Consider the following 26937-nt stretch of genomic DNA (forward strand, 5'->3'; position numbering starts at 1 on the left):
CAGATGGGAGAGGCACAGGGCAAGGTATGCGGAAAGGTGTGGAGCACCCATGCCCTCTCTCAGTGAGCCACTCTCCCCAAATCTCTACCTGTTCACCAACCCAAAGGCTCACCACACACTCTCCTTTTGGGTTTTTATGGAGCCTTCATCATACAGACATGAACTGATCAATCACCAGCCACTGGTGACTGAACTCAGCCTCCAGCCTTTCTCCCTTCTCTGAAGGTAGGGGTGGGGCTAAATATTCTAACCCTCAAAATCACTGGGTTGGTTCCCCTAACAACCCCCAAACCGGTTACTTAGGGACTTTCCAAAAGCCATCTCATTAACATCACAGAAGACACCTCTCTTTCTTCCCACTTAAGAAATTACAAGGGTTTTAGGGACTCCTTGCCAGGAACCGTGGACAAAGACCAGATATGTTTCTGATTATAAATTCCAATACCCCAGTATCCCAGAAACAAAAACCCGGAAACTAAGTGGCAAAATACATAAACAATTCACCCAGTGAAGAAGTGGGAGAAGGGCACACCAGGCAGATCAAGATGCACACAGCAGGAAGTGACAAGAATGTGACAGGATCATAACTTCTACCAATGGGGAATCCAATTAGGTTAAGGGTAGAGGTTCAGTAGGAGTGAAAGCAGTCTGTGAGATTAAGCAAAAGAAATAGACGAAATAGGTAGGATATGTTAATTACACCTCAATAAAGCTGGGGCAAAAAAGGAGTCAATCAGCACATGAAAAGATGCTTGAGGTCATTGGTCACTGAACACTTAAGGAAAATTGAATAGACTGTGAATTAGGTAACAGCACCATAACAGTGTTAAACTTCCAGATTTTGATCATTGTTCTGTGATTACATAAGAGAATATAATTGTTCTTAGCCAATACCTAGTGAAGTATTTATTTATTTAAATGTTTATTTTGAGAGAGAGAAAGAGAAAGAAGAAACACATGCACAAGCAGGGGAGGGGCAGAGAGAGGGAGGGAGAATCCCATAGAACCTGACTCGGGACTCAATCTCACCAACTCATGAGATCATGATCTGAGCCAAAATCAAGAGACAGACACTTAACTGACTGAGCCACCCAGGCACCCCCACACACATTTTTTAATGAAATATCGACAGTATGTTGGAGACAGTGTTCCTTTACCACTAAATACTTCACTACAGATAGGGGTGCCTGGGTGGCTCAGTCAGTTAAGCGTCTGACTTTTGATTCTGGCTCAGGTCATGAGCTCACAGTTTCGTGAGATCGAGTCCAAGTCGGGCTCTGCGCTGACAGTGCGAGATTCTCTCTCCCCCTCTCTCTGCTCCTCCCCCACTGATGCAGGCACACGCTCTCTCTCTCAAAATAAATGTTTTTAAAAATGTGTGTGGGTGATATGAGTACCTTATAAAGGTGGCAGAGTGGGGGAAGAATAGGAGGTGGAATAAGAGAGAGAAAGACAAAGCAGATGCGGCAAAGTGTAACTAACTGGTGAATCGGAGTTATGGGTATAGAGAAGTTCCTGCACTACTCTTTCAACATTTCTCTAAATCTGAAAGTGTATCAAAATTAAAAGGTACCAAAAAACATGGCTTAAAATTTTCAAAGAGATGAAAACTTAATTTATTACCAACAGATGTTCAACAACGGAATTTCTAAGGGACTGTACTTCAAAAAGCAAATACAGTAATTCCAAAAGGAAGGTCTGTAATGCAAAGCAAAGCAATGATAACCATATGGATAAATCAAAACAAACACCGGACAGAGAAAAACAATACAAATAATGTTTAAGTTGTGGGGGGAGAAGAGAAAAAAGGCCAAATATGACTTAAAATCCAGAAGCCATAAAGGATTGATCGATTTAACCACATAAAAATGTTAAAAGCTTCAACATAGCAAAACAAAAAACCACCATGAAAAAGAATCACTTTGTGAATATTGTTATAGTCCTTACTGTCTAATGTTATTATTTATATGGCTCTATCCTCCAGAAATCCTTCCTGGCAAACACTTTGGTTCTGGAGGTGAGAGAGGCCAGCCAGGGAGAACTGCACAGTGAGGAGGCAGAAAGTGAGGCTGGCAAGGCAGACAGGGGCAGCAGGGGTTCTAACAGGGGTACTACTGGCGTCTGGGTGGGAGGATTCCTCCTTGTGCAGAGCCCCATGCACTGCAGGATGTTTACTGAACATTGCCCAGGCCAACTGCTCGCCTTAGTCACTGTAACAACCAAAAAGTGCCCCTGCATATTTCCAAATGCCCACTGAGCATGGCAGCCGGGAAGAGGGCCACCGGACTCTACAATGAAGGCTTCTATTCATAAGAAATCTGGATCTTATCATGAGGCAAGGAGAACCACTGAAGGATTTTTAAGCTAGGAAACAACATGATCAGGCCTTCAGGGATTTATAGAGATCACTCTGGGGGCACCTGGGTGGCTCAGTCGATTAAGCATCCAGCTTCGGCTCAGGTCATGATCTCACGGTCCGTGGGTTCAAGCCCCATGTCTGACAGCTCAGAGCCTGGAGCCTGTTTCAAATTCTGTGTCTCCCTCTCTCTCTCTCTGCCCCCTGCCGCCCCGCTCACACTCTGCCTCTCTCAAAAAAATAAATAAACATCAAAAAGAATTAAAAAAAAAAATCACTCTGGCAGAAGCAAGGAAAAAAGACTGTAGGGGTACCAAATACAAAGAAATTGAGAAGCAACAACAATAAACGGTATATGGGAGTGGAGAAGTGGATGACAACACAGTCTTCTTGGTCACGCTTGGGATACCTATGGGATATTCAACTAAAGCTATCCATGCAGAGTTGGGTATACACGTCCAGAAGGAGAGGGTGGGGGAGGAGAGGGAGAGGGAGAGGGAGGAGGAGGGATCTGGATTAGATATAGACTTTTTTTTCCACAATGTTTGTAAGAACACTTTAAATCCCAGCCTCCAGCCCTCCTCCCAGCCTGACACTAAGAAAAACTTACCTTGCTCTCCCAACTGGTAAAGCAAGTGGTCCAACATTCTCCCCAGTAGAGAAATCAGAAATAGCAGTTTCTTCAGACTGTAGTTCTTCAGCATGACTTGTTTCTTCCTTCTCTAAAGGCTTTAGAAATATTTTTTTAATTATTTAGCCAGGTAAAAGAACACTCACCAGTCAGTTCTTTACTATGCTAGAACACAATGTACTGGTTTCTAAACCTTAAGCACAAATGATTGGGTTATGCCAAGAAGCATAGCTACAAAGCAGTCTGGTACCAATAAATTTTGCCATTACAAGCATTTCCACTGCCCTATAAAAAGATAATGAAGTTGCTACTGACAGCAGAAGCATCTGATGCCATTAGAAAAGGAAGTACTCAGATACATATAAAAAGCTGAATGAAAGACAAAGCACCCCATGGGGAAACCCATGGGAGACTCTCAATTTCGCACTCCCCAAACTCAAAGGTCCACAGCCCTTACTCCTCAAATCTGCTCCTCTTAGGATTAGCAGCTCTCATTTGTGTTACAGGTTCTGAAATAAATCTATGTTTCTAATATCTACACATTTAAGTAAACAGCTCAGCCTTGCCAATAAAAACAATAAGCACAAGAGTTAACATTTCCTGAGCATTACAATATACCAACCACTATTCTCAGTTTTCTTTTACTTTTCATAAAAACCCTGAAATAGATACTATTAACAACCCTGTTTTTAGATGGGAAAACTGAGGTAGCAAATGGCTAAATAACTCACCTAAAATAACAGCCAGTGAGTGGCAAAGGCAACCTCTGAATCTAGGCAGTCTGACTTCAAAACTCAGGTTCTTATCCCTGAAGCTCTTTGGGCAGTAAATCCTCTGCCCACTTAACAGGTATCAGATCTGAATATTTCCTCGACTTTGAACTTCTTTTGCCAGACTGCAGACCTCTTTCCCTTCCAAGCCCAGCTCTCCAAATAGTTCCTAGAACTGGTGGTACCCAAAATGTTATTTTTTTTTTCTAATACCCATTTACTTAAAATTTGTGCCTTAAGCACTACCGATCTTTGCAGAGACAATAGTCTTAATTGTTCCTCATCCAAAAATGCCAGGGTCCCAATGAATTCCAGGAACCTTCTCCCAACTGCAAGCTGCATCCCCACTAGTCTCCTAACCCAGATCTCCACATCCCCCTTGGCTCACCTTATCTTTTCCTAGGTAACTCACCTTCATCTGACCATCTTTGTTTATTCCATTTTTGCTCTATATACATTTTCCCTTCTCCCCAGAGCAAAAGTCTAAACTCAACCATTTAATTCACCTATAATTATTTTCCAAACATCTGTCTACCATAGATAAGGAGTAATGACACCATTTTATTAATATAACAAACAAGTTACCCCCCTCTTCAAAAGGAGTTTTTGTATGCATTAAAATAAAAAGCTCCCTGTTCATTTGCCATAATGCCCATCCAGACAACATGAAGGTCCTAGAGCAGAGGTGTTCCTTCTAAAAGTACCTCCACTTTTTGGGGCAGCTGGGTGGCTCAGTCAGTTAAGTGTCTGACTCGTGGTTTCGGCTCAAGTCATGGTCTCAAGGTTTGTGGGTTTGAGCCCCACGTCAGGCTCTGCACTGACAATGTGGAGCCTGCTTGGGATTCCCTCTCTCCCTCTCCCTCTGCCCCTGCCCTGCTTGTGTGCACTCTTTCTCAAAAACTAAACTTAAAAAAAAATTAAAAAAAAAAAAAAAAAAAGTACTTCCACCTTCCCCCATTAGTCTGTTCCAATCCACTTCAGAAAACCATGTAGTCAAAGAATGGGTTCTGGCCCCAAAGCAACTGTGTAGCATGACAACATTATCACCACTTAATAAAAATTACTATAACTGCTCTGCCAAAATAATTACCGTAACTAAAACACAAAGGTTTAAGGTTGGAATTATAAAGTGATGCAAAAGATAAGAAGTTTTCTCTGTTACATTTAATAAACAAAAATTAAAGTAGAACTTCGTGAGTAATACCTACATACACTGTGCTGTTCGGTAAAACAGCCACTAGCCACATGTGGCTATTGAGTAATGGCAACACGGCCAGACCAAATGAAGATATAAGTGTAAAATACACACCAGGTTTTGAAGATGCAGTATGGAAAAAACAAACAAACAAACAAACAAACAAACAACTCAGGAAGCCTGGGTGGCTCAGTGGTTAAGCATCCGACTTCAGCTCAGGTCATAATCTCATAGTTCATGGGTTCGAGCCCCAAGGCGGGCTCTGTGCTGACAGCTCAGAGCATGAAGCCTGCTTCAGATTCTTTGTCTCCATCCCTCTCTACCCCTCCCCTGCTTGTGCTCTGTCTCTGTCTCTGTCTCTCTCTCTCTCTCTTTGCTCCTCCCCTGCTCATGCTCCGACTCTCTCAAAAATAAACATTAAAAAAAAAACAACTCAAAATATCTCAAAGATTTTTATCTTAACTAGGCATTGAAATATTATTAAATATACAGGAGTAAATAAAAAGCATTATTAAACTTAATTCCAGACAATTCCACACCTCAGTATTTAGCATCAAGAAAAAACTTATGCTCACACAAAAAGCTGTACAAAAATGATTATAACAGCTCTATCCATGATCACTGAGAACTGAAAACGGCCCAAAAGTCCTTTACGACTCGGTAAATAAACAGGGGTACAGCTACAGAATATACTCAGCAATTACAAGAAATGAACCACTGATATACTTACAACTTAATCTCAAAGGCATACAGAGTGAAAGAAGACAAACTCAAAAGGTTACAAACTGTATGATTCCATTCATGACAGAAGACAAAACTACACCAAGGGAAAAGAGATCAGCAGTTGCCAGGGGGTAGAGGTTAGAAAAAAGTAGGATTTTAAAGGGTTAGCGCGAGAGTTGTTTAGGGTGATGGAACTATTTTGTGCCCTGATTGTGGTGGTGATTACCAGAACTTATCTGTACATGTGCTAAAACTTACAGGAGTGGACAAAAGAGAAAAAAGGTCAATTTGACAATATATGATAATTTCACTTTTTTGTAGTTTATTTATTTTGAGATAGAACCAGCAGGGAAGGAGCAGAGCGAGAGGGGGACAGAGGCTCTGAGGTCATCTCTGTGCTAGCAGCAGACTGATGCGGGGCTCCAACCACAAACTGTGGGATCATGATGTGAGCCAAAGTCAGACACTTAAGCAACTGAGCCCCTTAGGTGGCCCTATTTCACTGTTTAAAAATCAGGCTACTACAAAATTTTAAATTACCTATGCAATTCTCATTGTATTTCTAAAGGAGAAATTTAGAAATTCTATTTCTAAAAGAATTAGAATCTGCTTTCACTAATATGCTGATAAAAAAAATGGGCACATCTGAGATTATTCCCAATAAACTGAATTTGGCTGTTAGTTATCAACAAGCACAGGGGCTCCTGGCTGGCTCAGTTGATGGAGCATGTGACTCTTGATCTCAGGGTTGTAAGTTTGAGCCCCACTCGAATTTTTAATCTTATTAAAAATAAAATTAATTTATTAAATAAATTCATTAAAAATAAGATTAAAAAAAAGAATTAAACAAGCACAAAGCCCAAACACTACTTACCAATTTCTCTACAATGAATATCATGTCATTTTCATTTAGAATATTTTTCAAAGGGTTTGGTTGGCCTTTGCCGATCAACTGCCCTTGAACATCAGTCTGTTAAAAAAAGTTGTCAGGCAATGTTATATATACACACATATATTAGTGCAAATAATTTAAACACGTAAAGACCAGTTGTAGGCAAGTGACTGAAAAGGAAAATTTGAACAAAACATAATGTTCTAAAGATAAGATTTCATTTTTATTCTTTGCCAGGTTGTTTTTTCATGTTTAGATAAATCTAGCTCTTACGTTCACGTCTACAAATGCTTGAAGGCTCACCTAAAGTGCACCCTGCCTTGTCGAGCCTTCTTTTCATTAGGATCACATGGACATTCTTTCCCTCCACTCATACTATATTTACAATCATGTCCCATATAATTAGCACTTTACTAAATATGCTCTTTTCTTCTGATTGTACTATGGAGTTTAGAACTTTTATCAATTTATAGGAACTACTTACTTTTCCATTCCTATTGCAAACATGTTTATTGCAGAAAAATCTGAAAACAGCTAACAGATTTTTTAAAACTCACATATAATTCTACTAGCTAGAATGATCATCACTGTAATTAGCCTGGTTGGCCTATATCTTGCCAGAACTTTTTGCAGACACATAAATTAATCTACTTGAGTAGAAATGTATTCAGCATTTAGATATCTACATAGGCTTTTGCTTAAAAAAATACTACAGACTAAATCATAAGCTTCTTGTGCCATTAAACGTTCTTTGGCTCTACCATCACATAACTAATTCCATTTTCTTCAACATTTGGATAGTTTTAAGTTCTGTGCTATAACAAACAGCTAATAATCAACATCCTTGAATTCCTCTCTTAAGATAAGTATCCAGAATCACACCGATATTTTCAAATTGCCTTGCAAACATGCCATGCCCACATATTCGCATTCTAATCGCTTACCACAACAGAGTATTTTCACTGTTTACTTTTATCATCTCACAGCAAAAATTTCATATGCTTATTATTGACAAATATGCCTCATTATTTGAATCTATTTAATTTCTCAGTTTGGATACTGAAGCATTTAGATACAAAGTTCAAAGAGCAAAGGATGATGTGTTTATTCTAATCTACTAGGTTCTTGAGTTTCAAGTCCCATTGTGGATTGAATATACCCCAAATGACATGGGGAGGTCCTAACCCTTGGTTCCTCTGAATGTGGCCTTCTTTAGAAAGAGGGTCTTTAATGAGGCACCTGGGTGGCTCAGTTGGTTACGCATGCAACTTTGGCTCAGGTCATGATCTCGCAGTTCATGGGTTCCAGCCCCATGTAGAGCTCTGTGCTGACAGCTCAGAGCCTGCAGCCTGCTTTGGATTCCGTGTCTCCCTCTCTTCTGTCCCTCCCCAACTCACGCCGCACGCATGTGTGTGTCTGTGTGTCTCAAAAATAAACATTTAAAAAAAAGTTTCTGCAAATGTAATCAAGGTGAGGATTAATTTGGATTAGGGGGGCCCTAAATCCAATGACTGATGTACTTGTAAGGTGTGAAAGATTTAAACACATAGACACACATAGGAATACTATGTATTAACAGAGGCAGAAATCAGAGTAATGTGTCTAGAAGCCAAGAAACTCCAAGGACTGTTGGAAACCACCAGAAACCAGAAGGAGCCAAGAAAGGATCCTTTCCTGGAGCCTTCAGTAGGAGCATGGCCCTTCTGACACCTCCACCTCAGAGTCGTAGTCTCCAGAACTGCAATAGAATAAATTTCCGTTTTAAGCAAACCAATTTGTGGTTACAGCAGCCCTAGGAAACTACCACACACATCAAGCAAGAACTCAGATAAGGTGGGATTAATACATTTACCCGGATATACTTAGTTCCTGGGTTTGGTTAACGAAAATTCAAACAGTAAGAAACAACGCCATTTGTATTTTTCTTTCTGGAATTACTTATTTTTGTTCTTTGCCTATTCTTCTGTCATGATTGTCATTTTTCTTGTTGATTTTTATGAGTTTTTTATGTATTTCATATATATGAGTAATTAACCTTTATCTTATAGGACTATCTCCAGCTTATTTGTCTTTTAGCATACAATTAATTTTAGTTCGCTAATTATTTTATGGATCAAACTTTATGGGGACTTCACCTATGCAACACTTGGCATATATTAGATGCTTAATAAATCCATGAATATTTATAGCAGCTTTATTTATAACTATCAAAAACTATCAAAAACAATCCAAGTGTCTATCAACTGGTAAGTGGGTAACTGTCACACACTCAGTGAGGTGGTATTTAACAATAAAAATGAACTACTGATACACACAAAACAAAGATGAATCTCAAATGCGTCCACTCACTGACAGAAACCAGACCCAAAAGACCACACAGTATATAGGCCTTACGGAGGCTGCCACCCCGGGGCTGACCACACTGCCCAGCCACGGTCAACTCCACCGTGTTCTTCGACATCACCATGGACAGCGAGTCCTTGGACTGCATCTCCTTCCAGCTGTTTGCAAAGTTTCAAAAATGGCAGAAAACGTTCATGCTCTGAGCACTGGGGAGAAAGGATTTGGTTACAAAGGTTCCTGCTTTCACAGAATTATTCCAGGATTTACGTGCCAGGGTGGTGACTTCACATGCCATGACGGCACTAGTGGCAAGTCCATCTATGGGGAGAAATTGATGATGAGAATTTCATCCTGAAACTCATAGGTCCTGGCATCTTGTCCATGGCAAATGTTGGACCCAACACAAATGGTTTCCAACTTTTCATCTGCGCTGCCAAGATGGAGTGGTTGGATGGCAAGCACATGGTCTTTGGCAAAGGGAAGGAGGGAATGAATATTGTGGAAGCCACAGAGAGCTTTGGGTCCAGGAATGGCAAGACCGGCAAGAAGACCACCATTGCTGACCGTGGACGAATCTAATAAATCTCACTTGTGTTTTATGTTAACTACCAGACCATTGTTTTTGTAGCTTGGGAGAGGACCCCCTCACCTCCATCTGCTCGAAATCTCCTATAATCTTTGTGCTCTCCTTGCAGTTCTATGGGCTCCATGTTTTCCTTACTCCCCTCCAAGTCTAGCTGGATTGCAGAGTAAAGTTTATGATCATGAAATAAAAACTAAATAACGCTAAAAAAAAAAAAAAAAAAAAGACTACATAGTGTATGATCTTACTTTTTTTTAATTTTTTTTTTTTTAACCTTTATTTATTTTTGAGACAGAGACAAACATAGCATGAACAGGGGAGGGGCAGAGAGAGAGGGAGACACAGAATCTGAAACAGATTCCAGGCTCTGAGCTGTCAGCACAGAGCCCGACATGGGGCTCAAACCCAAGGACCGTGAGATCATGACCTGAGCCGAAGTCGGACGCTTAACCGACCAAGCCACCCAGATGCCCCGTATGATCTTATTTATATGACACTCTGGAAAAGGCCAGAGACAAAGGGCTGACAACAAAGGGACATGAGATTTTTGGAGGTGACAGAAATATTCTAGATATTATGTCGGTGGCCATATGACTGAATGCATTTGTAAAAACTCATAGAACTGTACTCTAAGAGGGTGGAATTTACTCTAAACTCCCTTCAATGAACCCAACTTTTGAAAACAGAATGTTAGGATTAATGAGTTGTGTTTAAAGACCAAATAAATTGTTCATACCTCATAGATAAATGGGTCTTTATGGATTCCTTTCTTTTCTTCATCAAACTCCCTGAAATGCAGAACCACATGTGAAAAATAGAGCTATAGTATTCTGACATTTAAATTCAGAAGTTTGTCATCACTTTATCTCTGCATGACACCAGTGAGGAAAGTAAACACAAACCAGCCTTAATGCATGATTGGGAAGACGGAAAAAAGCAGAAAAAGAGTATAAGTTAGGAATAGAAAAAGGAAATGTGGTAGAGATTAATAGACTACTATTCACAACTCCTCAGAGGCAGCATGATCAGGTTACCCAGCTCTACTCTCCTATCTTCTGAAACACATATTCAGTTACTATTAAAATGTAATTTACAGCCTGACTTAAGAAGTAAAAAAAATCACTGGATTCTGATCTGCCACTGAATCGGTGGGTAACCACAGAAAAGTTACTTAAGGTTCCCAGCCCTAGATTTCTATGGCTAAAACAGAAACATCTATTCTCCCTCTCTTTATGAGCTGTCACTAAAAACTTAGTAAATTTCATATTAAACAACTCCCTATAGGGGCGCCTGGGTGGCGCAGTCGGTTAAGCGTCCGACTTCAGCCAGGTCACGATCTCGCGGTCCGTGAGTTCGAGCCCCGCGTCGGGCTCTGGGCTGATGCCTCAGAGCCTGGAGCCTGTTTCCGATTCTGTGTCTCCCTCTCTCTCTGCCCCTCCCCCGTTCATGTTCTGTCTCTCTCTGTCCCAAAAATAAATAAACGTTGAAAAAAAAAAAATTAAAAAAAAAAATTAAAAAAAAAAACAACTCCCTATAAAAATGTAAACACAAAACTCTCAGATATCATTTAATAATTATGGTTTCGTTCAAGAAAGTTTTAAAATAGTCATCCCAAAGCATGTTAGCTATAAACCATTAAATATACCAAAACGTCTATCAGTCTGATCTATACTCCGAAAGAGAATAAATCTTTGGAGTCCTAAAAGAACCCATCGAATTGTTTCAGGATACCATTTATTATTTGATCTACTCTTACTGAAATAAAAACAGGAGAACTAGCCCTGTGAATGATTGGCTTTTGCCATTCTGGACGAGATTTTGATTTATTCTTAAAGATATTTTGTCTTTTATGTATCACTGAGAGATGTTATTTGATTATTCAACAATCATGTATATCATAGGCAAGAACTCTTCTTAGATGTCCAGGATATAAAACAAAAACATAGTCCCTGGTTCATACTCTTGACTGAAGTCTAAAGAGTAAACCAACAGTTACAACACAGGGTGCTGGGTGCTCCGACAGAGGTGAATGCAGGGTGCTATGGTAGCACAATGGAAGACATTTTGCTAACACTAGAACTTTATCCTGAAAGCCAAGAGGAACTCACTACAAGATTCTAAATGGGAAACACCTTTCTGACCATGAGATGGAGGGTATAAAGGAGGCCAGGAAAACAGCTGCGAATAAGAAGTGACGATGGCCTGAACAGAAGCCATAGAGATAGAGGGCAAAGTGCTCCAAGTGACTGACTAGACAGGATGGGGGTGGAGGGTGGTGGAAAAGAGAAGTGACGACCTTGGATCTGAGGAGCTCTTAATTCATAGGCTTAATTCAAGAATTAATTAATTCAAGAATTCAAGAATTCAGGAGCAAAAAAGTCAGGTTGTGGGGAAAAGATGAATTCAGTTTTGCAAATATGGAGTTTGAGGTTCTCATGGAAATTTCCAGTAGGCAACTGGATACAGAGGCACTGTGCTTACAAGTAGAAAAAAAGACTAATATCCATGAAATAATTGGGAACCATAAAGGGTCTAAATAAAACAGTATCAATGGGGGACTGGTTAAATAAGCATTACACAGGCACAGAATGAAATATTATACAGCAGTTAAAAACAATGAGCTAGATCTATAGGGTGTCATACTGAAAGCCATTCAAGACATTATTAGTTAAAAAAAAAAAAAGCCTAGAGCTCTTTCTATAATGTTCAAAAAATTGGCAAGGATTACTACTTTTGCAAGAAGAAGAAAAGCAATAAAGATAAATAACGAGGAGCGCCTGGGTGGCTCAGTTGGTTGAGTGTCCAACTCTTGGTTTCAGCTCAAGTCATGTCAAGTCAAGTTCGTACCTCAAGCTTTGTGAGATACAGCCCAGCATCAGGCTCTGTGCTGATGGTGCAGAGTCTGCTCGGGATTCTCTCTCCTCCTCTCTCTGCCCTTCACTCGCTCTCTCTCACTCTCAAAATAAATAAATACATAAATAAACTTTTTTTAAAAAAGCCAAATTTTTTCCACAGAATAATGAAAAAGTATGGCATTTAAAAAATAGGAGGTTAGATTACATCAGTGGTTCTCAAAGTTGTGGTGTCAGGCCAGCAGCATGTTTCACCCGGGATGTGATAGAAAGGAAAATTCTTTGGCGCCACCCAGATTTACTAAATCAGAAACCCTGGAGGTGGGGCCCAGCCATCTGTGTTTTGACAAATCTCCAGGTGATTCTGAAGCAAGTTCAAGTTTGAGAACTACGGATTCGACTTTAAAGTTGGATGCAGAACTAGATGGACTCTCCTTTTGTACTAGCAATTCACTATAATAAAGTCTCAGAGCACAGTGAAATAACGGTATGTAACAAAAACACACTATTACGTTATTATAACTGTAGCTCATGTAACGAACCGAAACAAATACATTTCACACCAGAAAGGCTTTAAACCGATGAAGGATGCCAACATCTAGTTTTCCGTATTCTGAGAAGTGCCTCTAACATATCCTAAGTTCTGTGCATTAGAACGAATAAAGGGCCTCTTGAAAAACTTGTCACCTTCCACCTCCATTGATAACATGCACTTGTTTTCGCCTATACGAGACTACAAGCAAGCCCCCACAGGGTCAACCACACACTCGAACAGATAACCAACCGGCCATTCCCCAACTCCAAGACCCCAGGAAAGCTGCCTTAGTCTGTAACGTAGGCGCCACTGAGAAGCGACAGAGCGCTGATCCCTAAAGCAGGGGCAAGAGGATTGGGGCGGAGTCGAAAATGACGCCCAGGGACAAATGCTGTCCTCGCACCCAAAGCAACAGCAAAGGCTACAACTCACCGCAGGAGCCGAGAGTAAAATTCCTCAGCGGCTCGGTTCATTCGGTACCACATCATGCCCCGATTCGACTGCAGATCCGAAACCACCAAACTGAACTGCGCGCCGGACGCTGACGTCCTGGGTCATGACCCCATCGCCGGGACTACTTTTACACCCCACCCACTCCCGACAGGCCCCGTTTGTCCATCAAGTTAATCTTTTGTTTTAGAGTACACCGCAGTTTTTCCTCTGCCAACAATTTTCCATTCCTGTAAGAAAAAATTAAAATAAGTTGCAGCGGCTGAGAGGGAAAAGACACTTCGTCTCGCGAGAGTTGCCACGCCTCTTTATGGATTATTCCGCGGAAAGGAGTCCCTTATTTCTAAGCGATATTGTTGGCTTTGAAAGTGGGTAGATACCATAATTTGATGCATGTGAAAAAATAATACGCTATTTTTTATTTTTATAGAGGGGTAGAGAGAGATTTTATGTCTCTGGATGGTTCTGAGGCGGGGAAGGTTGGCGGACGAGTTGAAGTATACAAATAGAGCGGAAGTGCTAGGCACTTCCTTTTCCTATAGGAGCCGCCGGGTTGAGAGGAGCGTGGCCCTCTCCTCTCCCCGCGATGGTGAGTGGAGGTCCATTTTGGCGAACTCTTTCTTGCGCTCGGGTCCCGGCAGAAATGTATTAGGGGTTTAGGACCCAAGAACTGTAGGGGAGAAAGCGAGGGTAAAGGGGATGGAGGCATCACCTGTTTGTGGGTTGGAGCTGGGTAGTGCGGCTAATTTACGGCAGCCATTTTAGAGGCAACGTGGGCGTCCCAATGGGCGACACGGTCGCTCTCAGGTGCGGAGGAATCTTTGGGATTCTAGTTTCCTTGCATCGTAGAAGGCGTGAGTTCTACCGAAAATAGGGAAGCACTTGGGGCCTAAGACTGAATCGGGGCCATAATCAGTTTTGGGCTTTGTATTTTCAGGTGTTGTTCAGGAAGGAACATTTTCATTTTTGCCGAGGCAGATTTTATTAAAGACCCGCATATCCACATTTTTCTGAATACTCCTATGTGTTCATCTTAACACGTGCCTCTACAAAAACTTCGTCATCTCCTTAACTTAAAAGTTGCTATTTGGTGTTCTGTAAACCTATGAATTTTTTAGCCAGGTATAGTTCAGTGGGGAAAAAAGACCCTATACTTGTGATGCTTGGATGATAATTTGGACAAAATAGCACTAGAATGTTCGATGGTAGTGTTGTGGACATGGGGAATGGAAGGCGAGGCAGTAGTTGGGCTTTAAAGTAATAAGAGAAATGTCAGAGAAGGTGGTCTGAAGGAGGGTGAGGAAGCATGCAGATTGTTTTTAAGAGGAAGACTTACCTCTGAGGGAGAAGGGGTATGCCCCTGGGTGTAGGTACAGACAGTAGGATCTGGAAAAGTGTGGGAGATGAAATCCAACAGATTCTGTAGGCTATCCTCAGAAATTTAGTTTTGCTTTCAGGTGTAAGCCTTTGGAGAAGGTTGAGCAAAAAGAAACATGGCCAGTATTTGTACTGGTAAGTTGTGTGATACGTGTTTGAGATGAAGGGGGCCACGGGCAGAAATTGGAAGGAGAACTGTAGGAGACAAGATATGCTGACATTTGGGGTTGAAGAGTTTATCTAGATGGTAGTATTAAGTAGCACTTTCGAATCTCACAATATGCCTTGAATCGTTTTTGTCGTGTAAGGCCTGGTTTGAAAGCTTAATGATCAATTTTGTGCTTGAACTTGAGATTCTAAATGTTAAGTGTAAGAATGTTTTGAAGTTAATAAACGTAATGTGTTGGTAATAGCCTCTGTTTCAGCTCTGAGTGTTGTCTACCTCCCCAAATTCCAGTCTCCTGTAATTGAGGTTTTAATGGTATTGTTGATGCTGACCATAGTGCCTTTGGCTTTGTCAATATGAGTATCGTTTCCTTTTTCCCAGGCGTGTGCTCGTCCATTGATATCCGTGTACTCCGAAAAGGGGGAGTCATCTGGCAAAAATGTTACTCTGCCTGCTGTATTTAAGGCTCCCATTCGACCGGACATCGTGAACTTTGTTCACACCAACTTGCGCAAAAACAATAGACAGCCATATGCTGTCAGTGAATTAGCAGGTATGGATTTTTCGAGGATTGATGTTTTAAGACCTGCTTAACAGCAGTGATGAAATAACACTCCATTGGTCCGTGTTTCTGAAGCACATGATTTTCTTGGATGTTCTGATGCTGTTGCTACCATGCATAATAGTCCTATATTAGTATGATTGGGTAGCTAAAACTTGTATTTCTTCCTAATTTCAGGTCATCAAACCAGTGCTGAGTCTTGGGGTACTGGCAGAGCCGTGGCTCGAATTCCCAGAGTTCGAGGTGGTGGAACTCACCGTTCTGGCCAGGGTGCTTTTGGAAATGTATCCTTTGTTCCACTATGTAGATGGGTCAGCTCTTCGGGAATTTATCGAATTGAACCTGGCTTGTACATAGTTGAAAATATTTCAAACATACTAATAGTGTCCAGGTGAAATACTGCTCTAGGCAGATGGGCTTGGCATTAGGAAATTTTGCTTGCAATGATGTCGTAATTTGCGTCTTACTCTGTTCTCAGCGACAGTTGCCTGCTGTCAGTAAGCTGGTTCAGAAGGGTGACGAAAGTTCTTACTGAGCAAGACATGACCTTTTTTTTTAATTGCCAAAATTTTGAGAAATGAGATTCTTAACTGGGAAAATAGATGTGTCGTGGGGGCCGCATGTTCGCACCAACCAAAACTTGGCGCCGTTGGCACCGCAGAGTGAACACAACACAGAAGCGATATGCCATCTGCTCTGCCCTGGCTGCCTCAGCCTTACCAGCACTGGTCATGTCTAAAGGTTTGTAGATTTTGTTTTACAGGACTGGTACAAAGTACCCTCCCCCCCCCAACCATTTCAATCATGTTAATGATCTGTGTCAATTCTGTTCATCCCAGAATGCCTGACTAGATTTCCCTCTTCTAAATAATAGTTCTGACCACTTAGGCCGATAGTAAGTCATCAGTGAAGACTGTGTAACTGGGAAACTAATAGAAATACAGGGATTTCATATATTGGCAAACTTTTCCACTCAGTTCATCACGTTCCTACTCTGCAACTGTCAAAATGATGAGATTCCACTTAATTGGTCCGTGTTTCTGAAACACATGATATTTGTGGAAATTCTGACTTGGCACATTGTATTCCATCTTGCTTTTGTGGATTATGTGAAATGTTTCTCAATTTTTCAAAAGGTTCAGGGTAACTAGGTTTTTGTTAATTGGCTCTGTCAGGTCATCGTATTGAGGAAGTTCCGGAACTTCCTTTGGTGGTTGAAGATAAAGTTGAAGGCTACAAGAAGACCAAGGAGGCTGTTTTGCTTCTTAAGAAACTTAAAGCCTGGAATGATATCAAAAAGGTAGGTTTAATGAACAAATTTCCCGTTTGGTGGTCCTTAACTTCATCAGATTTTAAATTTCAAAAGATGACTGGAGGATAGTGTAACTTGAGGGGCTATGAGAACAAGGACTCTAAAACCTTATAAAACTTAGGTTTGAATCTTGCCTGGCATTTACGGTTGCATGTGAATGTTGGGCAATTCATCGTGGCTCCTTTCTTTACAGTGGAGACTAATTACTTGAAATCACGTTTGAAGATGAATTACTAAGGTCATGTTTTAATGAGAGTAATAAATGTTCTCGCTTTTTAGGTCTATGCCTCTCAACGAATGAGAGCTGGCAAGGGCAAAATGAGAAACCGTCGTCGTATCCAGCGCAGGGGACCCTGCATCATCTATAATGAGGACAATGGTATCATCAAGGCCTTCAGAAACATCCCCGGTAATTGTACTGCTTACGCATGTTTTGCTTGTCCGTACTCTGCAAGTTTACTCAGTTTTTACTATGATGAGATTCCACTGTATGGTCCGTGTTTCTGAAACACATGATTTGGTGGAACTTCTGATTCTCAGCTGAATGAGTACACCAGTGAAGGTTGGAACTGCCTGATTAGTAACATAGCTCTCAGGTACCTTACATAGCACGAAAGTAGTACAGAAGATTTGTGTTTTTGTGTTGAGATACAGGCTCCCTAATTTTCTTTTTCCTTTAAAAGGAATTACTTTGCTTAATGTAAGCAAACTGAACATTTTGAAACTTGCTCCTGGTGGGCATGTGGGACGTTTCTGCATCTGGACTGAAAGTGCTTTCCGCAAGTTGGATGATCTGTATGGCACTTGGCGTAAGGCTGCCTCCCTCAAGAGTAACTACAAGTGAGTATTGTTGGCTTTCATGTATCAAACACGGGTGTTTATGCTGCAGATACTTATTTGCTATTGGTTTGCATGTTTTGTGAATAACGAATGTGGTTTTGCCATGTGCCCTCATGTACAGATAGGATATGCCAAAATGGTGAGATACTCTGAGAAGTTGATAGTGTAGTTGAAATTAACTCAGGAGAGCTTCGATTGTTAGTGAGAATTGGGAATTGAGCATCTTATTGTCAGCATTTTTTTTTCTCAGCCTTCCCATGCATAAGATGCTTAATACAGACCTTAGCAGAATCTTGAAGAGCCCTGAGATCCAGAGAGCCCTCCGAGCACCACGGTAAACTTGTGATAATCTCATTCCAATCTCTTACCATTCGTTATTTGAGAAACATGAATAATGTGAATGAAGTTGTTAATATTGTAATGTCTACTTTTCTACAGCAAGAAGATTCATCGCAGGGTCCTCAAGAAGAATCCACTGAAAAACCTGAGAATCATGTTGAAGCTGAACCCATATGCAAAGACAATGCGCCGGAACACCATTCTTCGCCAGGCCAAGAACGTAAGTGATAATTTGGTTTTTGCTGATATGTTAAGTTTTTAGAAAGGTTTGATTCTTAGGTTTTCTTCTTAATTTGTTGCAGCACAAACTCCGGATGGATAAGGCCGCAGCAGCCTTAGAAGCCAAATCCGAGGAGAAGGGCGTTCCAGGCAAGAAGCCTGTGGTAGGGAAGAAAGGAAAGAAGGCTGTTGGTGTTAAGAAGCAGAAAAAACCCTTGGCAGGAAAAAAGCCTGCAACAACCAAGAAGCCAGTAGCTGAGAAGAAGCCTGCAGAGAAGAAACCCACCACGGAAGAAAAGAAACCTGCATAAAACTTAGATTTGTTTGTTCCATAAAAGTTAAATCATTTTGGACAGCTAATTATGAATAAAGGCCTAATCAAAGACCGTGAGAAACCTGACTTGTTGGATGTGTTTGTGAATCTTGGTTTGAATTTTATTTTGTTGCCCATAATTCCTGTCTTTTGCTTCCTTTTTTTTTTTTTTTTTTTTTTTGGTCTGGTATAAAACTGGACTTTGCATTGTAAATCCATGCAGATGAATGGAAACAAGAGCGCTGCATAAATCCACGTGTAAAATCCAGTTTGTAGATAACAAGCAGATGGCTAAAAGACTGGTCTCAGATATGAAGCTATTAGGATTTAGCAATCCTTCCTCAAAAAAAAACTACACCTTCAAAAATAAGTAAAATTCCATAAAGGTTTGGCTTTTACAGTGCCACAAGAGGGCAGAATATATATACATTTAGGGGTACTGCGTTAAGAAATTGATGGTTCCTCCAGAGGTTCCTGTTAGAACCTGCTGCATTAGAGTATAGTTACTGCAGGAGATGCTACCCCCAATAAATTGACTTATGTTATGAAGGTGTCCGAAGCGTTTTTCAGAACTACTTGATACTTGCAGTTTTACTAAGGGATGAGTACATTCAAGTATAGCGCAGAGGAGCACCTGGGTGGCTTAGTTGAAACTGACTTTAACAGAGGGGTGCCTGGGTGGCTCGGTTAAGCGTCTGACTTGCACTCAGGTTATGGTTTTGCGGTTTGTGGGTTCGTGCCCTACATCGGGCTCTGTGCTGACCGCTCGGAGCCCGGAGCCTGCTTCGTATTCTGTCTCTGTCTCTATCAAAAATAAGTAAAAAAAAAAAAAAACCCACGCAGGTTCTGCATTGTCAATGCAGAACCTTGTATGGCGCTCCCAACTCCTGAAGCATGAGCATGGCCAGAGCCAAAGTCCCATCCTTAAAACCCAGAGCATCTGGCTTGTTTCAAGCTGTGGTCGTGATCCCAGGGTCGCGGAATGAAGCCCTGTGTTGTGTTCCACGCTGAGCTTGCACCCTGCTTAGCGTTTTTTTAACTCTGCCCCTTTCCTGCTCACATGCTCTGCTCTAAAAAAAAAAAAACGCAGAGAAGTCTGCGCCAAAGAACGTTGGTTTGTTTTCCTTACCCTGTTCTGTCCCAGCATGACTTCCCACCTTAAGAGTTAAATTGTCCTATTTTTATCTCCTGTCGGGATCTTGTTTTGCAACAGGTTTGTTTCCATTGGCAACGTACTTCAAATTCCACATTAAGGTGATGGATCTTCCACTTGGCAGATTCAGGGCAATCTAGCCCTTAGCATACAAAGGCACCACGTCCCAATAGAATGATAACCCTGCTTTATCTTCCTGTTCCAATTTGCACACCCTCCTAGGAACCACTTTGACATGAGGTGGAATCCTTGCCTGCAAAAATAACAGGGCTTGTGCACCTGTGTGCTAGATACTGTGGTTTTGGTCTCTGCCCTCAAATACGTCTGCAGGTCTTGTGGCGCTAAAATAGCCACTTGCTGCAGCACATTGAAAGTGCGATGCAGGGGGACGCCTGGGTGGCTCAAGTTGGTTGAGCGTCTCTTGGTTTCAACTCAGGTCGTCAACTCACAGTTTGTGGGTTCCAGCCCCACACGGAGCCTGCCTGGGGTTCTTTTCTCTCTCTGCCTCTACCTTGCTTGCTCGCTCTATCTCAGAATAAATAAATATTAATATATATATAATAAAAGGAAAGAAAAAAGGGGTCTCTCCTAGGAAAAGCACGCTCCCACCCAGGAGCCAGCGAGAGTTCAGAGACGGGCCGGAAGCGTCGCTGCCCGCGTGCTGCCAGCCCCGCCCAGCCTGCTGTTTGTTTTCCGGGAACGAGGGCGCCAGACGTCATTACCGGGCGCCGGGCCTGTCGGCCGGCGGGAGGAGGCGCCATGCTGAGCCGGCTCCAGGAGCTGCGCAAGGAGGAGGAGACGCTGCTCCGGTTGAAGGCGGCCCTGCACGACCAGCTGAACCGGCTCAAGGTGACCCCGGGACGCCCCTCGAGCCGGGCCGCCCCGCGAACCCCAGGCGTAGGCGGTGCCCACTTTGGTTGACAAGTACCTGGGGGGCGGGACTGAGGTTGCAGGCCCACTCCTCTTAGAATCTAGGTCCTGCGGGTCTACGCTGAGGCCCGGCGATCTGTACGTGCGGCAAGACCACCGCCGCACCCGTAAGCGCAGGTGGACCGCACACCACGCGCTGAGGAAGTGAGACCTCCCTAAGGCTCGCCTAGGTTCTCCCTGCCCCCAGACCCCTTCCCCCCGACCCCCTACAGCATGTGCTAGCCACCATTTACTAGTTTCTGTTGACGCTTGAAACAGCTCTGGTATCGTTAAGCTAGAAGAGATGGGTGGATCCGTTGTGCAAAGAAAGCGAGCGAGGCCCGGAGAGAAGAGACTTGTCCCAGAGTTCCCAGTAGCTTTTCTTCTGGCAGCTCTTAATGACTCCACAGCCTGGACGAGATTTAGGCGCACCAGGGCCATTTCCCACATTTCCCACCAATCCATCCTCGTTAGCCCCAGTGAGATGATCCTGATAAGCGCTGCTTTGCACCCTTCATCAGGATCTTTACGTCCAGACGAGATGCGGGTTATGAAAGCCTTTTGTGAACTGAAAAGCATTGTACAACTGTGACATTAAAATAATACGCTTTTCCTCGGGACGGTTGCTGGCCAGTGCTCATGTATGTTCTCCTATCACTAGTACCTATACAAGTATCCAGTAGGTGGGTGTTGTGTATGAGGATGATGACCTCTAAACCTAGGTTCCTTTACGCTCCAGGAAACACTTCCACTTTCCATTCTTCCTGCCTTCCCTTTCTCAATCCTGGGTAGAAAGCTACAGGCTAGCGAATTGGCCCCTTGTGGAATCAGAAGACATCTGGCTTTTTTTTAAAGTAGCACACTTGTGTTTTCTACCCAGATCTGCTGTACCTAGGGGAATGAAAGTCTTGGCTCAACTGAAAACACCTGTACACCCCAGGGGGAAAGGGGCTGGAGGGTTTTGGGCACCTTTCCTAAAATATGGGGAAATATTAAGGGCCCCATCTTTTGCTCTAGAGCTGCACAGAGCTGCACTGTTTTCACTTCTCAGTACGCCAGCCTTTGAGCCTTTGACAGCATGATCTGTAAATTTTACCCAGGTCAGTAGCCTGGTGAAATAGTAAGCAAAGTGTCCTCGACTCCTCTTTTCTAGGTTGAAGAACTAGCCCTCCAATCAATGATTAGTTCTAGAAGAGGGGATGAAGTGCTCCCTTCTCAGCCCGCATCTGAACAGCCACATGATGTAAGTTTAATCAAGTGTGAGCCTGGGGGGAGAATGCAAAGTCCATCCTGCTCTCAGGCTGCTTGGAGGCCAAAAGTTTTTGTAAATTACATGATCAAGCCCAAAGAACTCAGGGAATTAAGTTATTCTGATTTAATACGCTGGCTACTACATATGACTCTTGTAGGCAAGGAACAGCCTGCCTCTCTAGCAGCCAGGTACTCTTTATTAATCATGTGTTGTTATATTGCCTGCAGCATCCTAGTTATCCGTCCCCTCTAGTTACTCCAGTGAACCGAGGGAGAATTGGAGATCTTTGCAGGCATATGTCAAAACTTCCGCTGCTTTATAAGTAAGCCTGGGATGTGAGAACAAGAGTGTAGCTTTGACTACAAAACATAGTGCTAAAAAGTGGGTTCCAGTCCTCATTGTATCCTTCTCTTACCAATGCCCTTAGGTAAAACGGTGCAATGTTCTTCTTTCTAAATACACCATATTTGAGCATTTTTTTCTCCCAGATGCGTGTTAAGCCATGTAAAACCATATGAGAGCAGCACATGTAGGCCAGCATAATTCTTAGGCATGAACCATGTTTGTAAATCAGGTAACATTCTATCAAATACTAGGGTGTTTACTCCCTCCCATTGTGGCAATAGAGGGTAGGAGGATCGGGATAGGAAGTGGCCTTACCTCCTGGTGATTAAATATTGGGGATGAATGTGCAGTTGCAATTTAAAAAAAAAATTTAATGTTTAAATTAAACATTAGAGAAAGAGCACAAGTGGGGGAGGGGCAGAGAGAGAGAGGGAGACACAGCATCCAAAGCAGGCTCCAGGCTCTGAGCTGTCAGCAGAGACCAGCACAGGGCTCGACCTCACGAACCGCGAGACCATGACCTGTACCGAAGTCGGATACTTACCAGACTGAGCCACCCAGGCGCCCCGAGATTTGATTTTAAAACACATTTCAGAATTTGCTGGTTTGGTGACCATGTCTTTCCTACTAATCCATAATGTCCTTGCCTAAAGCAGATGTTGGTACATGTAGACAATGAAGCATCAATCAACCAAACTGCACTGGAGTTGAGCACAAGGAGCCATGTGCCAGAGGAGGAGGAGGAGGAGGAGGAGGAGGAGGAATCAGATTCTTGAAGGCGGGAAAGAGCCAAGGTTTGTCCTATGAATTAAGTTCCTATATCTCAGGAACTTTGTCTCCTCAAAAAAATATTCTTTCAAAGTGGGCCCTCTGGCCCGCTTTAAAAGGAAGCAAGAACTTTAGGATGATGTGTAGTTCTAAACATGGTTCCATCCATAACTGACGTTTCAGTGACCTGGAAAAGCACAGATGTGGTATCTTAGCCTTGAGCAATGTGGGCGGCGCTGCATCTGTATTCTGGTCAGATTCCGTAATTATGCTCAAAACAGAAAGTTTCCTCTCCAGTGCTATTGAGAAAGTCTGGCATTTGCCAAAAGGGCAGAGTTTAAATACAAGCCAGCCTTTCCAGTCAACAATGCCTCTTTTAAGAAAGCCAATTAAAGGCCATCTGCATGCCATTGGACCATTGTGAGCAGCAAGGCCACACAGTCTAGGAGAGAAAAATGACAAGTGAGGAGTACTGAGAGCCACTTGGGAACACAGGCTGCTGCCACCTCTCGGGTGACATCACAGCACGCTGCCGACAACATGCTTGGGAGATTAGGCTTTTGTAATAATGACTGTTACAAAATAACAGTTGTTAACATTTGTATACTGCCCCCTTTTCAGTGAAATACAGTTAAGTATTGCTGAATTTTATTAAAGTAACTTACCCTGCCCAAGCAATAGAAAAGCCAAACAAAACATACAGAACCTCCTCAAGCAGAACTTCTGCTGTAACTGTACCAGCAGAGAACATGGATGGGTGTATGTATTAATCAACATTTCATTCCAGTGATTTTCAGCTACTCTTACAGGAAATAGCCAAAAGTTTAAATGAGCGTATTTCTTGGAAAACACAGTGTGAAAATTGTTTTGCAACAAAAGCAACCAAACTTTACTTTTGGGGAATCTAATTTATGAGTGTGGGTTTTCGAGAGCTAGAAAAGTTGGCTCTGAATTCTAGCTCTGCCACTAACTGGGCACTTGCCTTATTGAACTCTTTGCAGCTCTCAGTTTCCCGCGTGTAAAATGACAGGGTGCGCACCTGCTCCAGCACTCTGGCATGTGGTTATGGGGTGCTCGTGAGGCATCATGTAAAACTCTAGCTACTGTTGGTGTCTCAGCAAGAGGGAGTCTACGGAAGGAATTGGACATGGGGAACTCAAAACAGCAAGACCGACGCAGGGAACATTATTCTTGAAAACAAGATCATTCCTGGTAAAAACTACTAGGGAAAAACCCTTGGACTCCCAAAATGTAACACTTTTGTATAGAATAGAGAATTTAGGACACTCAGAACAGATGTTAGCCTTACAGCGAGAAAAAAATGCTGGACCGGCCTAGGCGGTATACGTAACACGAAGCAGTTTTCTAAACCCTGGCTGTATTCTAAGCTCCTGTCCATGTAGAGTGGGACTACCTACTCAGGAGATTGAATCACGTTGTTCTTAGTTTGAAAACAAAATAGGCCTTGTGTTTTTAAATACGTATTTATTGGTTTTCTGTAACCTGCCCTCTGGAAGAAAATGGGGGAAGAGGTGCTGACCAGGCGTCACCACACGAACCTGAAGTTCTGAAAGTCACTGGTCAAAAAAAGGCATCGGTGGTCAGTTTGTTTTCTGTGACTTCACTGCTACCTCACAGGCGGGACGAAGGCAGCGCAGGCCCATTCCCCTCCAGGAAAGTGGAATGAAGAGGGAAAACCATTGCTCAGTGGAGCCAAACAGCACGGGGCTGGGTGTCCTGGGTAGAGGCTCCCACACCAGCTGGGCACAGCCAAGAGCAGGGTGCTCCCGTGAGCAGGCCGGTTACCCCCTGACCCCACCCTGCCTGCTTTTCCCTGGGTAGAAACGGCAGGAAGAGAGGGGATCTGTTGCTCCCAAGTGCACGGGAAGGGTAGTTGGAAGGCTCACACCTAAGTGATGGCTGAGAAGACTTGGACAAAGTCCAACTTGGAATTACAGGAAGGCCCATTGGTCCAGAGCACTGGACTCGTCCCCAGTGTGGCATTTCTGCCTTGTAGCCTCCTCCTTCTCTTTACCCTTTGCCCTCACAGGAAGGCTTGACGACACCATTTGATTTCTCAAATCCTACCACAAAAGTAGACCTGTTTTTTCATCCTTTTAACTTGATAGTATATTTATTAGAATAAGAGATTAGATTTGTTAAACATCTGGGTTGAAATGGTTAAAAGGATTTTCATACAATTCTTAGGCACTATACACACTTGTTTACAATAGCATCGGTACTTGGATTTGGGGAAAGATAAATCTCATACATTTTAATGCCTTGATCCATTTGTAACATTCAAAGTAACCATCATTTTAGAAACACTAATTCAAACTTAAAGAGACACATACCACTAAATATCCCACATAATATATTTTAAAATAAATATAGAAATACAACCAGAAGTCTACAAATCATCACAGTAGACAGACTGGTGAAGCCCCAGCTATCGTGGCAGTGAAGGGCTCTGGCTAGATTTTGACAGAAATTGCTTCATTCTACACCAAAAGCAAAAATATAATAAAATAACAAGATCTATACTTTCTGATGTTCTTTTTCATAGCAGCAAAGCATGCTTCACATGCAGTGCCTGTGAAGGATCTTACAAGGCTCCTACCCCAACAGAAGGAAGGTGCGCCCGGCAAGAATGCAGTACCACCAAGTGTCAAAAGAATCCCAAAACTACAGGCAGCTAGCCAGTCACGGTGGGGGAAGAGCAGTGCAATTTTCAGTAAGAATGACTACCCACAGTCACCAAGGTTTCACTGTAACTGAACGTTGCGCATGTTTGGATCAACATACACAAAAATAGCCCCAAGCACAAAGCCAATCCACTTAGGGAAATAACAGAATAAATGACAGTAATATTAAAAAAGACACAAATAGAATTTTGGCACATGCTGTGTTCTTCATCCTTTGTCGTAGGCGAAATGCACGTCTGAACGGAGACAGGCATGGCAAAGAGGCCTGAAAGCGACAATGGCACACCACTGGGCAGGGGACTCGCTCTTTGCTGCTTCCCAGATACTTAGACGCCAGCCGCGTGGGTCGGTGTACTGGGCTGGTTAAGGCCGATGGTGGAGCAGAGCCAACCTGCAAAATCCACTTCCTCACCATCAGATCTCTTGATAAAGGCATGAACCTATGTGCGAGGAAACAGAGAGTAAGTTAAAGGAAAGTTCAAGAGTCCCGAGTCTAGACTTGGGACCAGTCTTGCAATCCCGGAGCCTGCCTGCCATTGGGCGGCAGTAGGGGGCCAGGAAGGGGGCCGGCTGCCGCCCGCCCCGAGAGCCCACTCTGCCTGTTTGATCTGCCGGGAGGCCTCAGCTGCTCACTTCCCTGGGCCTGCGCTCTTCCACTGCGAACTGGGAGTAGTCGCTCTGTCCTCCGCGCCCCACAGGGTGGCTTGAAGGAGCAAAATAATGAACGGGTGGACTTCGGAGTGTGTGTGATACTGCACGGGCTCTGCAAGCTCAGATGTTCTCCGGCATTACTGCCCCACTCTTCCGAGAGGGGCTGCAGAGGATACTGAACACAAGGTGAGCCCGTCAGTGGTGGAAAAGGCCCCGTCCCCACGAAGGAGTGGGCTGGCCCGCTCCTTCCCTCAGCTCGTCCTTTATGCTCACGGGTGGACACGGGAGCCTTTTGTTTGGGATCCTGCAGCCCCAGGGTCAATGGGACCATACTGGTCAAGGCAGCGGGGAATGGGCTGTAGGAGGACTGGACGGATGACCGACCGAGAACAAATGAATAAGCGGGTCATGTACAAATTGGAAATACATGGACTTACCATGAGTTGTTTCAGATCTGCTCTCTCTGCTGGGTTTTTTATGAGGCTTAAAGAAAGAAAGATAATGTCAGAGAGATTTCCTGGCACTGGCTCCAACTCAAGTTATTTCACGTTTACATGCCTATCCTCCCCACACCCTGTATTCACCTTCCTGTTCCTAGCACTGCGGCATGCCTGCAGGTTCTTAAGTGCTGAATTAACCTGAGATCAGAAGGCAATGTGCCCATCCCTGTAGGGCAGGTGAGGGGCAGCTTTTACC

At 43.0% G+C, this 26937-nt stretch overlaps 4 protein-coding genes, 4 non-coding genes and 1 pseudogene across 17 annotated transcripts in view; 7 read left to right on the forward strand and 2 right to left on the reverse strand.

Moving 5' to 3' along the window:
* The window catches only part of ZWILCH (zwilch kinetochore protein), a 37709-nt gene extending 24101 nt beyond the window's left edge, over nt 1-13608 (reverse strand). For 2 of the 6 annotated variants that reach the window (XM_045449346.1, XM_045449343.1), the window contains exons 1-4: nt 13313-13608; nt 10230-10281; nt 6550-6645; nt 2967-3085 (exon numbers count right to left, since the gene is read on the reverse strand). In XM_045449346.1, the coding sequence (XP_045305302.1) occupies nt 2967-3085; nt 6550-6645; nt 10230-10281; nt 13313-13368 (323 nt within the window). In that variant the 5' untranslated portion in view covers nt 13369-13608. Of the gene's footprint in view, nt 1-491; nt 649-2966; nt 3086-3718; nt 3933-6549; nt 6646-10229; nt 10282-13312 lie in introns of those variants that run through there. The other 4 variants (XM_045449348.1, XM_045449345.1, XM_045449347.1 and 1 more) reach the window with 3 other exon arrangements.
* LOC123582273 lies at nt 8262-9489 on the forward strand (annotated as a pseudogene).
* Nucleotides 13609-13623: 15 nt separating the features above from the next.
* On the forward strand, nt 13624-18545 carry RPL4 (ribosomal protein L4). 2 transcript variants are annotated; one of them, XM_045449353.1, is made up of 11 exons: nt 13938-14137; nt 14788-14842; nt 15255-15426; nt 15613-15719; nt 16038-16176; nt 16611-16735; nt 17027-17156; nt 17431-17587; nt 17838-17921; nt 18026-18146; nt 18229-18545. In XM_045449353.1, exons 1-11 carry the CDS (start codon nt 14115-14117, stop codon nt 18454-18456), a joined length of 1341 nt encoding a protein of 446 aa, XP_045305309.1. In that variant the 5' UTR covers nt 13938-14114; the 3' UTR covers nt 18457-18545. The 2 variants fall into 2 exon arrangements, with proteins under 2 accessions (XP_045305310.1, XP_045305309.1); XM_045449354.1 differs by lacking the exons at nt 13938-14137; nt 14788-14842 and adding an exon at nt 13624-13919.
* LOC123584578 lies at nt 15469-15539 on the forward strand. Its single transcript, XR_006705535.1, has one exon. It is a non-coding gene; the product is annotated as a small nucleolar RNA SNORD18 (small nucleolar RNA).
* Nucleotides 15875-15973, forward strand: LOC123584629. Its single transcript, XR_006705583.1, has one exon. It is a non-coding gene; the product is annotated as a small nucleolar RNA SNORD16 (small nucleolar RNA).
* LOC123584575 lies at nt 16439-16510 on the forward strand. The gene has a single exon (XR_006705533.1). It is a non-coding gene; the product is annotated as a small nucleolar RNA SNORD18 (small nucleolar RNA).
* Nucleotides 17215-17284, forward strand: LOC123584576. Its single transcript, XR_006705534.1, has one exon. It is a non-coding gene; the product is annotated as a small nucleolar RNA SNORD18 (small nucleolar RNA).
* A 1772-nt stretch (nt 18546-20317) lies between the features above and the next one.
* Nucleotides 20318-26683, forward strand: SNAPC5 (small nuclear RNA activating complex polypeptide 5). 3 transcript variants are annotated; one of them, XM_045449357.1, is made up of 4 exons: nt 20318-20460; nt 21674-21763; nt 22771-22911; nt 25814-26683. In XM_045449357.1, exons 1-3 carry the CDS (start codon nt 20371-20373, stop codon nt 22891-22893), a joined length of 303 nt encoding a protein of 100 aa, XP_045305313.1. In that variant the 5' UTR covers nt 20318-20370; the 3' UTR covers nt 22894-22911; nt 25814-26683. The 3 variants fall into 3 exon arrangements, with proteins under 3 accessions (XP_045305313.1, XP_045305315.1, XP_045305316.1); XM_045449359.1 differs by having other exon boundaries at nt 20321-20460; nt 22774-22911; XM_045449360.1 differs by lacking the exon at nt 20318-20460 and adding an exon at nt 20509-20685 and having other exon boundaries at nt 22774-22911; nt 25814-25975.
* MAP2K1 (mitogen-activated protein kinase kinase 1) overlaps nt 24998-26937 on the reverse strand; it is a 78914-nt gene continuing 76974 nt past the window's right edge. For both annotated transcript variants that reach the window (XM_045449355.1, XM_045449356.1), the window contains exons 10-11: nt 26679-26724; nt 24998-26030 (exon numbers count right to left, since the gene is read on the reverse strand). In XM_045449355.1, the coding sequence (XP_045305311.1) occupies nt 25917-26030; nt 26679-26724 (160 nt within the window). In that variant the 3' untranslated portion in view covers nt 24998-25916. The remainder of the gene's footprint in view (nt 26031-26678; nt 26725-26937) is intronic.

The sequence above is a fragment of the Leopardus geoffroyi genome, chromosome B3, assembly GCF_018350155.1.
Source record: "Leopardus geoffroyi isolate Oge1 chromosome B3, O.geoffroyi_Oge1_pat1.0, whole genome shotgun sequence".
In the NCBI taxonomy this organism is placed as follows: domain Eukaryota; kingdom Metazoa; phylum Chordata; class Mammalia; order Carnivora; family Felidae; genus Leopardus; species Leopardus geoffroyi.

Bases quoted from the DNA above. Each gene is read 5' to 3' on its own strand.
- SNAPC5 (XM_045449357.1), top strand. From the start codon at position 20,371: ATGCTGAGCCGGCTCCAGGAGCTGCGCAAGGAGGAGGAGACGCTGCTC. The intron at 20,461-21,673 runs GTGACCCCGGGA...CCTCTTTTCTAG, and splicing joins ACCAGCTGAACCGGCTCAAG to GTTGAAGAACTAGCCCTCCA. The intron at 21,764-22,770 runs GTAAGTTTAATC...CCTTGCCTAAAG, and splicing joins CATCTGAACAGCCACATGAT to CAGATGTTGGTACATGTAGA.
- RPL4 (XM_045449353.1), top strand. From the start codon at position 14,115: ATGGGCGACACGGTCGCTCTCAG. The intron at 14,138-14,787 runs GTGCGGAGGAAT...TTTTGCTTTCAG, and splicing joins GGCGACACGGTCGCTCTCAG to GTGTAAGCCTTTGGAGAAGG. The intron at 14,843-15,254 runs GTAAGTTGTGTG...CCTTTTTCCCAG, and splicing joins CATGGCCAGTATTTGTACTG to GCGTGTGCTCGTCCATTGAT.